We start from the raw sequence: 12,056 nt of genomic DNA, 5'->3' as shown, positions 1-12,056 counted from the left end.
CGAACTATTGAGATTGTTAAATTTAAAGACTTTTGTCTAATTTCATTTAATTTTACTGTTTCAATGATTATTTATGTACTAAACTATGCTCCTAAGACTTTGATATCTACCAAATCATGCTCCTCAAACTTGGATATATATTACATCATGCCCCTTAAATTTCATCCATGTTAGAATTTTTTTTACTAAAATTAGACAAAAGTCCTTAAATTTAACAATCTCAATAGTTCGGGGGAATTTTTAACGGCCATAAAAATTCAGGGGGCACAATTTAGTACATGTCAAAGTTCGGGAGGAAAAATTACTAATTAGCCAACAAAATATGTGTTACTACTTACTATGCAACAGTTCGTGTGCCACCTCCAATCCCTTCTACTTTCAGTTAGTCTCTCCCGCCAAAAATTTTCATTTTCATCATCCAAATTTCTATCTCTGTTATTAATAATCATGAATCAGGTTTCAGAATATTTATGTTCATCATTTCAATTATTTTAATTTTAAAGGTAAATGTCGCTTCAGAAAATGGGGTCTCCAAGCTCGTCTTCTACCTTGTTTACTTCCGATTTTTATGTGTATCAGCTCCAAGCTAGCCTCAAATCTAGAGACCCTTTTGCTGGAAAATTAATCCATGCCCGAATCATTAAATCTGGGCTTCATATGGGTGTCTTCTTGATGAATAATCTCATCAATTTTTATGCCAAAACTGGGTCTCTCTCTGATGCTCACCACCTGCTCGAGGAAATGCCTGTCAGGACTACATTATCTTGGAATACGATTCTCTCTGCTTATGCGAAGCAGGGTAGAATTGATGTGGCTCACAGAATATTTGATGAAATACCCGAGCGTGATTCAGTTTCTTGGACTGCAATGATTGTGGGTTATAATCAAATGGGTCGATTTGATAATGCTATTAGGATGTTTGTCAGGATGATTTCAGATAAAGTTCTGATTACCCAGTTTACTGTTACTAACATTCTGGCCTCGTGTGCTGCTATTGAGGGTTTGAATATTGGCAAGAAAGTTCATTCCTTTGTTATTAAACACGGGCTTAGTAGTTATGTTTGTGTAGCCAATTCCTTACTGAATATGTATGCAAAGTCTGGGGACCAAAAAACAGCTCTGGTTGTTTTTCAACGGATGAGATCGAAAGACATATCAACCTGGAATTCCATGATTTCTTCACATATGCAATCCGGCCGCTTTGACCTTGCTCTTTCTCTGTTTAAGGAAATGGCAGAACGAAATATAGTTTCTTGGAATGCAATAATTGCAGGATACAATCAACGTGGATTTGATATGGAAGCACTAGCTTTCTTCTCTAATATGCTAAAAGATTCTCCCTTGAAACCAGATAAGTTCACCTTGGCAAGCATTTTGTCAGCTTGTGCAAATCTTGGAAACTTGGAACTTGGGAAGCAAATCCACGCTCAAATTATAAGGAATAATTTTGAACTCTCCGTGGCTGTGGAAAATGCTTTGATCTCAATGTATGCTAAATGTTGTGGAGTTGAAATTGCAAAGAAGATCTTGGAGCAAAGTGGAACTTCAAGTGTCAATGTTATTGGTTTCACAGCCCTATTGGATGGATACATTAAGCTTGGGAATGTAAAACCAGCTAGACATATATTTGATTCATTGGTGGACCAAGATGTAGTTGCTTGGACAGCCATGATTGTGGGTTACACGAAGAATAGTTTAAACAATGAAGCTTTAGAGCTCTTCAGGTTGATGACAAGAGAGGGCCCCAAACCAAACAACTATACATTTGCTGCTATTTTGAGTGTCAGTTCAATTTTGGCATCGTTAGATCATGGCAAGCAAATTCATGCAAGCGCCATAAGATTGGGGGAAGTGTCATCTGTTTCTGTGAGTAATGCTTTGATCACCATGTATTCCAAAAGTGGATCGATCACTTCTGCGAAGAAAGTATTTAATCTAACGCATAGGAGCAGAGATACTGTGACTTGGACTTCCATGATTATATCCTTGGCTCAACACGGTCTGGGAGAAGAAGCCATTGAACTTTTTGAGACAATGCTTGGGCTTGGTATTAAGCCTGATCATATAACTTATATTGGTGTACTGTCTGCCTGTACACATGTGGGATTAGTTGAACAAGGCAGGAGCTACTATAATTTGATGAAAAATGAGCACAAAATTGAACCCACACTCAGCCATTATGCATGCTTGATTGACCTGTTTGGCCGTGCTGGGTTGCTTCAAGAAGCATTCCAGTTTATAGAAAGTATGCCAATTGAACCAGATGTCATAGCTTGGGGATCACTGTTATCTTCTTGTAAGGTTCACAAGAATGTTGAGCTGGCTAAAGTTGCAGCAGAAAGATTGCTCTTTATTGAGCCTGAAAACAGCGGGGCTTACTCAGCTTTGGCTAATTTATATTCAGCTTATGGAAAATGGGAGGATGCTGCAAGGATTAGAAAGTCAATGAAGGATAGGGGAGTAAAGAAGGAACAAGGATTTAGTTGGGTGCAAATTCGAAACACAGTTCATGTATTTGGTGCAGAAGATGGCAGCCATCCACAGAAAGAGGCTATCTACATAATGATTGAAAAGATCTGGAAAGAGATAAAAAAGTTGGGTTTTATTCCAGACACTCAATCAGTATTACATGACCTTGAAGAAGAGGTAAAAGAACAAATTCTTAGACATCACAGTGAGAAACTAGCCATTGCATTTGGACTGATAAGTACCCCAGAGAACACCACTCTAAGGATCATGAAGAATCTCAGAGTATGCAATGACTGTCATACTGCCATTAAATTTATATCAAAGCTTGTGGGCAGAGAAATTATTGTAAGAGATGCTACTCGTTTTCATCATTTCAACAACGGTTCGTGTTCTTGTCGAGATTATTGGTAGTCAGGAAGAATGAGACAATGAAAAATATGCCATTGTCAACTATTGAATACAATATTTAAAGATAAGAAGATATTGAACAAAACTTAAACTTTGGATGTTGATACGAGTGAACGGTTGAGCTGTCTTCATTTGACTTCAACCTCTTATTTTCATATAAAAGAAATATTATGATACGTTGCAACTACAAGGAAGCTCACAGGACAAGTTATTAGCTAGCTGACTTGAGGTGGCCTCTGCTTTCTTGCTACTCAATCCTTGCCTTTTGAGGTAGGTTGATCAGTTTGTTGTCATAATTCTATATATACGTTTTGTTTGATAATTAGAAATAATTATGCATACAATACAAGGGTGGGCTTTCGTGTGAGGAAATATTATTTGTTCAATAATTGTGAATACGGTAGTAAGTGACAAGCTTATCTAGTTGAGACCAGATACAGACAAGTTAAGGAATTATTATATTTGAATGATTTTTGTGCATCTTAACCTCACACCCCATTACACCCAAGGAGTGGAATTTCATGTATGGCAATTGTGGAGGAATTCCACCATCCTAATTATTGGTTTTGTTGCTGTACTAGAGATGTCAATCCGAGCAGGATGTCCATTACTGACTCAATTTGATACTTATTAATGGAGAATGAGAGATGGGAGTAGAACTGACCCATAATCAAAAGCATTATTAAGGGGTACACAGTAAGCAAGGGTCTTAATAGTGACTACCTAAAAATCAACATGCCTGTCTTTCTTTCTCTGCGCTTTCTTTTTCATCGCCTGCTTCTGCTGAAGCTCTCCTGGTCTTGCAGCCCTTCAACTACCACCCAAGACCGTACAATGGCCGTAGGGCTGACCAAGTTTGGGAGAAAAGGAAAAAGTTTCTGGGTCCTTCTCTTTTCCACTTTTATCAGAACAGTTTTCATTTTTCCTCTTGTTTAGGTACATTTTACAGACAAAAATATTTATATATTCATATGTTTTTATACAGTGGTACTTTTGTTTCTGTTATCTTCTTTTTCTCCAAAGTAAAAAAAAGTTTCCATTCAGTCCATATGTATGGAATTAATCGACAAAACCAAACAAAGGAGTGATGTCACCATATCCATAATATTTTATATATTATAATTGATATTTTGTTAGGGAATTACTTTATAAATTATTTTTTAATTTTTGTTTTTTAAATTTACGGTTTGAGTTTCTCATGTGATTTTTAGACGAGTTGTTATGGGAATTTTGGTTGCAATTTAGGTTGCTCTGTTAGTTGCAATACTATATGTAATTCTGTAAAAATATAAAAAAAAACTGTTTTGAAATGTAAAAATAAAAAAATCTTTAGTTTTAATTCCTATTGTATTGGAACTGACATTTAATATAAATTAACACCCATAAGTACTATAAAATATGTATATTAGTATTGGTGTAATTTAATACTCGGTTTCATTTATTTTATTTTAATAAATATTTTGAAAAATTGTTAACTAATGTGTTACTTCATAATACATAATAGTTTTAATAAACATGTTGGTGTCTTATAGCTCGATTCATAAAGTAAAGATTTTTGTATAACGGGACACTAGACAAATATGAAGTGTTTTGTTTTTCTTGTGTGCTATAGGAAATTCAATAATTTTGCGAATACGTTTGGATTATTTCGTGCAATAGGAATCATTGTTATTTGTTGGACTTTTTTTTTTTTTCTTTTTTTTTTTGAGAGGAAGATCGAAGGCTAAGAGGAGACTAAGATCTTCGAAGGAGGAAACGATAAGGTTCCGAGTTGACTCTTCGTTCGTTCCAAGTGCAAGGCGGCGAGGTTGTGAGCCGTAGTATTTATGGAGCGGGAATGTGATGAACCGTGACACCGGAAAAGAAGACAAAGAGGAGACTATCTTGGTAATCAGGCCAGAGAGGGCTGAGCGGTCAGGCGAGAACTTGTTGATGCGATGGACCAAATTCGGCGTCCGAATCAATATCAGCTAGAGGAAAACGAACTGCTTGACACCAAATAAGCGCTCGGTGAAGGGCTTCAGCTTCAGCGAAGATTGGAGGGAGACCTGAACAAGAAGAAGCCGAGAAAGTGGCAATTGTGTGACCTTGAGAGTCTGAGACTGCAGCTCCATATCCGTGTTTGCTTGAAGAGGTGGCTGCATCTACATTAAGCCGGAGCATAGAGGCAGGCAGTTGAGGCAAGGATGAACAATGGTGGACTGAGGATGTTGTAGTAGTGATTCTTGTTTGGGCAGTCCTGTATTCCTGTAAATAACTACTGACAGAATTCTCCAAATTGAAATCAGTGAAACTGGATTGATTAAAAATAGCTTTGTTCCTATTGTTCCAAATGGCCCAAAGTAGGCCCAAAAAAGTAGAAAAAGCAGATTTATCAAGACAATCAAAACCCCTAAGCATAAATTCTTTAATATCACAGTTTTTATTAGTAAGATAAAATTGGCGAAAAGAGGAGTTTTTCCATATTTTACCTGCTCTGGAACATTGAATGAGAGAGTGAGAATTGGAATCGAGTTGGGAGTGACAAATGGAACAATGAGGTGAGGGAGTAGAATGGCGGTGAAAAAGATTAAGACTGGTAGGGAGGATGTGGTGGAATGCTTTCCAAACGAAATGTTTAATTTTTGGAGGAATGTTAGAAGACCAGACAGTGGTCCACCAACGTTTAAAGGTGAAAGTGGTCGAAGTGGCCGGGGAGTGGAGTAGCTGGAGTTAGCTAAGTGGTAAGCAGAGTTGACGGTGAAACAACCAGAGGGGTGATGTTTCCAGATGAGGCTATCGGGGCTGTGAGGATCAATAGGCACTGAGAGAATGGCAGAACACATCTCCTCATCGAAATAAGTTCTTAGTTTGTCTAAATCCCAATGTCGATTATCAGTAAGAAAAAAGGAAACTCGTGTGAGCCGAGGAGGATCCTGTGTTTGAAAAAGACTTTATTATGAGAGGGAAGCCAATTGGATTCAGAAATATTGATGGAAGTGCCATCCCCAATTTTCCAACTGAGGCCTTTGAGAAGGAGTTCCCGACCCCAGAGAATACTACGCCAACAGAATGAAGGCGAGTGACCGATTGCAGCGTGGAGAAAATCATTTCGCTTGAAGTACTTGGCTTGGAAAAGCCGAGCAACCAAGGAGTCCGGAGAGGTGAAGATGCGCCAGGCTTGCTTGGCAAGCATGGCTTGGTTATGGTAAATAATGTTGCGAAAACCCAGGCCCCCGAAAAACTTGGAAGAACAGAGGCTGTCCCATTTTTTCCAATGAATTTTGTTGGAATGGCCAAGGGAGCCCCACCAGAACTTAGCCATTAGTTTGCTAAAGTGCTTGCAGAGAGAAACAGGGAGGCGGAAACAGGACATAGCATAGGAAGGAATAGCTTGAATAACCGACTTCAGAAGGATCTCTTTGCCAGCTCTAGAGAAGAGGTTTTGGTTCCAGACTGACAGCTTGGAGCTGGCTTTTTGCAGCAGATACTGGAAGGAGGAAACTTTAGATCTGGAAAAGCATTGGGGAACGCCCAGGTATTTGTCGATGAAAGGCTTGTTATCCAGGTGGAGGGTGTTCCTGAAAGTAAGGCTGTCAGAGGGAGGTGTGTTAGGGGAGAAAAGGATGGAGGATTTATTGAAATTGACAGACTGGCCAGTGGCTAGGTGGTACGTGGAGAGAATGTCTTTAATTTCAAAGAAATTTTAAGATGGGTTAACAGTAGTGAAGAGCAGGCTGTCGTCAGCGAAGAGAAGGTGAGAGATGGAGGGGGCGGAGCGAGATATGGAAATACCATGAAAGGAGTGGGAGGATTCCTTGTAATTAATTATGCCAGAGAGGCCTTCAGCGACAAGGAGGAAAAGATAGGGTGAAAGAGGGTCACCTTGTCGGATACCACGAGAAGGGGAGAAACTTTGAGAAAGAGTGTTATTGATGCGAATTCGAAAGGAGACAGTAGAAAGACAATTTAGGATTAAGGAGATGAAAGGAGGGGGGAAACCAAAGTGTTGAAGAATATGCCGAATATAATCCCATTCGACTTTGTCGAAGGCCTTTTCCATGTCCAACTTTAAAGCAGCCCAACCTACTTTACCCTGCTTACGACAGTTGATAGCGTGGATAACCTCATTAGCGATAAGAATATTGTCAAAGATAATACGATCGCTGAGGAACGCGCCCTGATTATGAGAAATAAGGTCAGGAAGAACAGCACGAAGGCGGTTGGCAATAGTTTTGGAAACGACTTTGTAAAAGGTGGAACAGAGGCTGATAGGTCGAAAGTCTTTGACACGAGAGGCATTTTTAACTTTGGGTATGAGAACCAGAATGGTTTCATTAAGCGGGCCAATGTCAGCATTGGTTGCAAGAGCAGATAAAACAGCATGACAAAGATCGGTGCCAGCGAGGTCCCAATTCTTCTGAAAGAAATTCGGATTAAAGCCGTCAGGACCTGGGGCTTTATCACCCGCGAGCTGAAAGAGAGCAGATTTAACTTCATCAAAAGTAAAAGGGGAGCCAAGAAACGCAATCTGAGTGGGGTTGAGATGCTTAGTCAGACCCTGTGTGGCCATGTTCATAGCATCGGAATTTGTACCCTGAGAGGTAAAGAGATCCGTGTAGAACTGAACAAAAGTGGAGGAGATGTCCTTGAGGTTGGTGATTTGAGAGTTATCCGCTCCAGAGATGGACTTAATGTAATTAGTGCGTTTCCTGGCCGTAGCCCGATTGTGAAAGTACCGAGTGTTTTTGTCCCCAGCTTTAAGCCAGTTAACACGAGAGCGCTGTTTCCAAAATATTTCTTGTTTAAGTAAAATGGAGTCAAGGGTACGTTGAAGATCGTTAGCTTTAGTAGCATTGGCCTGAGAAATAACAGGCCCTGCCAAAAGCTGATCCATCTCAGATTGAAGGCTTTTAATGTCATGGGAAAATTGATTTTTGTTTCGACTCCAAGAAGACAGAGAAAGGGAGCAATTATTTTGCTTGGAGATGAAGTTGGAGAGAGGGTTAGGATGGCTGGAAGGGGAAGGATCAGAAACCCAGGTTCTCCTAAGGAAATCAGGGAAATCATCCTCAAGTAACCAGTGGTTGTCAAAGCGAAAGGTGGGGTTACGGGCAATTAAGCTTGGGTTTCCATCCCACACAACTTTGAGAGCTCTATGATCAGAGCCAAAAAAACCCAAGTGTTGAAGGGAGGCCGAGGGAAATAAATTAGTCCATTTGTGGTTGACAATGGCCCAATCTAATCGCTCTAACGTGGTACCATGCTTCCAAGTAAAACGGCTTCCAGAAAAAGAAAGCGGAGAAAGAGAGTATTTCCCTATGAAGTTCTGAAAAGAAACCATAGAGTGGGGAGGGGGTAAACTGTTAGAGTTGCGGTCATTGAAGCCAAGATAATCATTAAAGTCCCCTATTATGATCCAAGGTGCTAAAGGGGCAGCATCAAAAAGACGATTCAATAAGGTCCAAGAGTGATTTTTATCAGCAACATAAGGGGAACCATAGTAACAAGACAAATGAAAACTTATATTATTAATAGTAATTATACAGTCGATATGATTAAGGGAGTGAGACAAAATATTAACATCAATATTATCCTTCCAAAACAAAAGCAATCCTCCCCCTAAACCCTCCCTAGGAACTTGAAAAACATTATCAAAAAACGTCTTAGCCTTAGCTATAACAGAAGAGTTTATAGGTAATTTTGTTTCCATTACAAAAAGAAGCTGAGGCCGGTGCTGCTTGCAAAGGAGGGAGAGATTATGGAATGCTCGGGAACTCCCTAATCCACGAGCATTCCAACTGATGAAACTCATTTTTCTCGGCGGGGTTGCCGAGCAACACCCGCCGTTTCCTCATTATCGGACATTGATGGGACGACCGCGAAGTCAGAGTGAGAAGCACGAGCTCTTTTCAACATACTGCGAACCGAAGAGCCGACTTGACACTGCTGCCTGGCGAAAGAACGTTTCCTGGTGGAGTCGTGACATTGGGGGTGTCGTGGATGCGGAGACTGGAAATAGGGGGGCTGCTCACGAGAGGGATGGTGGTGCAGGGATACATAGGAGCTTTTCCCTTGTTGATAGAGGGGTTGGTGGTGGCATTGGTGAAGGGTTGGACAGGAAGGGGGCAGTGGACAGGAGCGGCCAAAGGTGGGGATGGAGAGGAGACGGTATTCGGAGATGGAGCCGAGGGGGTGGTAGCCATGGTTGGAACGGATGGAGGAGTGAGGGGGTGAGTGATAATAGTGGAAGGGGAGGGCGCGGCCATGGTGGGAATGGCAAAGTGCTGGGAGTGATCCTGAAGAGTAGGATGGGCAGTGTTGGAGAGGGTAGGTTGTTCCTCGAAAGGGATAGAAGTGGACAATTCAAATATGCTTTTCTTGTAGATTGATTTGGCTGGGGCACGGAGGACGTCTTTGTAGCTCAGACCGGGGGAAATGGATGGTGATCACAAAGGATGGAGGAATTTACCACACTTGTTAAAAGTGTGGTCCAGCTTCCCACAATGGTAGCAATAATTTTGAATGCCCTCATAGAGAAATTTCAGCCATTTAGTAAGGGATAACTTCCTAAAGTGAACGTTCATACCACGGTGTAGGGATTTAGTAGTATCCAAAAGAACCCTAACCCGCATGAACGGGGTGACAGAGTCATACAAGGAGATTAAGTGCACCTCAATAAGGTCACCTATGGTGCTCGGCCACGAACCGGGCAAGACCATATGAACGAGAGCCAAAAGGGATGTGGTGAACCTGGACCCATAGGGGAATATACCGGAGTTGAGAGGGAAGGATAGTGTCAAAACCATCAGGGATTGCAAAAATCATGAGGGATCTGTCGAAGTGCCATGGTTGACCTTCCATAACTCTTCGACGATCTCCCTCACAACCAAATTGCACCAGGAACAAACCTGAATGGTATTCGGAGAAGGTGAAGGGGCATCGGGCAACCCAGGCTTCAGACATAGCCTTCTGAATCCAATCGACTTTCAGGGGTTTAGAGGACAAGATTTTAACCACTAAGCAGAAAGACTGGGTTTGGGGTTCTGGGTGAATGGAAACATGATCGAAATCATGGACAAGGGCTTCCTCGGCAGTGAGTTGAGTGGAGTGGGAATCGGGAAAGGTGGCCATGAGAGAAAAAGGAAGATTGGTGGTGGAAGAGTTGTACAAACGAGTTGTTTTGGAAGCAAAGTAGGTAGCAAAACAAACACAGAAGCTTAAATAGAAGAGGGAAGGAAAATGATACCTTGAGCATGAAGACAGATGGATGTGAGGAGGTGTGAACGCCATTAATTGCTCAGGAGGCCTAGATCCTCTTCTGCCCATCCTTAGGGCAATGATTCGCCTCCACCTGAAGAGAGTGACAGTTAGTAAATGCATGAAAAGAGGGGGGGAAGAAGAAGGGCCAAGAGTTTTCTGATGGAGCATTAATGGGGTCTCGTAAACGGGAAAATGGGGGCTGGAATTAAAGAGAAAACAATGATTAAGGGGGCGATCTCAAGTTAGGGCATTAATAGCATATATTAAGAATAAGACAGGGAAAGATTTCCTGATATGGCATTTATTGAGGTATTGGGAAGGGAGAAAAGGAGGCGTAATTAAAGAAGCTAATGATGACGGTGAGGAAGGCAGAAAGAATTGAATGAGGCAAGAGAAGAGGGAGGGAGAGAAGGCGGAAGGTGAAGCGACGGGGACGAAACTGGATGAACCAGAAGGAAAGACCCTAGAACGTTCCAGAGCAGGGAAAAATCCTTGTATTCATATCCCTGTTATTTGTTGGACTTGGATCAAGTGTATTATGTAGGATTCAATCTTGGGTTGCTATTCTTGGATCACCATATACACTGTGCTATATTTTAAAAGAAAATTTACAAAAATATTAAAATTTAGGTTAACTTTAACAAAAATACTGTTACACGGAAAAATTTTCAAAAATACTGTGTTTTTATAAAATACCAGTAAAACACAAAACAGTTGTAGAACAACTAAAAAACACTAGTAGAACACCAGTGAAAACTTAACACAGTATACTGCAGTATGAAATTTATAAAAAAAAGCACAGTAAAAAAGTAAAAAATACCGCCTGGCAGTATTTTTGTAAAAAAATGGCAAAAGTTAGTATACCATGTAAATTTCCCTATTTTAAACCTTCAATCATTTTTTTTTTCTTATATATAGTTTGTGCAATATACGTTTGGGTTTTTTCTTTCTTTCGTGCTACTAATTTTCTGTATTGTGTATTTACAGCTGAATATTGTTGTAGAGATGGAATATTTGTTTGATGATGATGGAAAGAGTTATCTGTTAGACTTTTTATTTGGGCTTATATTGGTTTTATTAAAGAGAAATTTACACCTAGTGACCAAATTTTGAAATAAATATCATAATTGACACTGTTTATTTAATTATAGCATACCGTTTGTTTTTTTATTAATTTTGTCTGTACACGTGTATACGTACACAACTTATTTTACTTTCAACATATATTATTTTATTTTTCCCCCTCTTTCGTATTATTATTACGTTGATACACTAATTTATTCTTTTTGTTTTTCTTGAATATCTATCTACCTCTTCCCTATTATTCTTAATTTTCATCTACATTTTCTTTTCCATATAATAATTCATTTTCATATGATGGGACATTTATCAAATATGTATATTTTTTTTATCTTTTTATCTCTTAATAATTTTAAATATTTTTTAATTTAAAAAATGTTTTCTAACTGCACTAATAATGGTTTGTTATCAAATATGTATATTTTTTTTTTATCTTTTTATCTCTTAATAATTTTAAATATTTTTTATATTAAAAAATAATTTTAAAAATGCTTTCTAACTGCACTAATAATGGTTTGGTCATAAAAGTTGTATTATTGTAATGTACTCTTCAATGTGATTAATTTGATATGTGAGAATTATATGTTTCTTTACTATCACTAAAAAAGATAATGGAAATTAAAAGTGATCTTTTAGTTTCTTTTGATTTAATTAACAAAAAGAAAATTAAATTTAAACAAAATAAAATATACCAACTAATTTAATTAGTTATTGAGAAATTATTTTGTTATTAAATATTTAAAAGTTACTAAATGTATGCTTTTAGACAATATTGATAAATTTCTAAAACATATTTTCTACTTGGCTAACAATCAAACTAACACAAAATTTAATATATAGCAACAAATTTTATTGGT

The 12,056-nt window shown here is 39.0% G+C and overlaps 1 protein-coding gene across 2 annotated transcripts; it reads left to right on the top strand.

The window, feature by feature from the left end:
* Positions 1–299: 299 nt before the first annotated feature.
* LOC115712075 (pentatricopeptide repeat-containing protein At2g22070) lies at positions 300–11,739 on the top strand. 2 transcript variants are annotated; one of them, XM_061114083.1, is made up of 2 exons: positions 300–3,147; positions 11,107–11,739. In XM_061114083.1, exon 1 carries the CDS (start codon positions 508–510, stop codon positions 2,878–2,880), a length of 2,373 nt encoding a protein of 790 aa, XP_060970066.1. In that variant the 5' UTR covers positions 300–507; the 3' UTR covers positions 2,881–3,147; positions 11,107–11,739. The 2 variants fall into 2 exon arrangements, with proteins under 2 accessions (XP_060970066.1, XP_030496162.2); XM_030640302.2 differs by lacking the exon at positions 11,107–11,739 and adding an exon at positions 3,459–3,882.
* The last annotated feature ends 317 nt before the right edge of the window (positions 11,740–12,056 follow it).

Source organism: Cannabis sativa, chromosome 4 (genome assembly GCF_029168945.1).
Source record: "Cannabis sativa cultivar Pink pepper isolate KNU-18-1 chromosome 4, ASM2916894v1, whole genome shotgun sequence".
In the NCBI taxonomy this organism is placed as follows: Eukaryota; Viridiplantae; Streptophyta; class Magnoliopsida; order Rosales; family Cannabaceae; genus Cannabis; species Cannabis sativa.
The sequence above is the reverse complement of the archived record's forward strand: the minus strand, read 5'-3'. Positions and strand labels throughout refer to the sequence as shown.

What these genes read in the sequence shown, in the direction of transcription:
- LOC115712075 (XM_061114083.1), top strand. Translation starts at nt 508, where the DNA reads ATGTCGCTTCAGAAAATGGGGTCTCCAAGCTCGTCTTCTACCTTGTTT.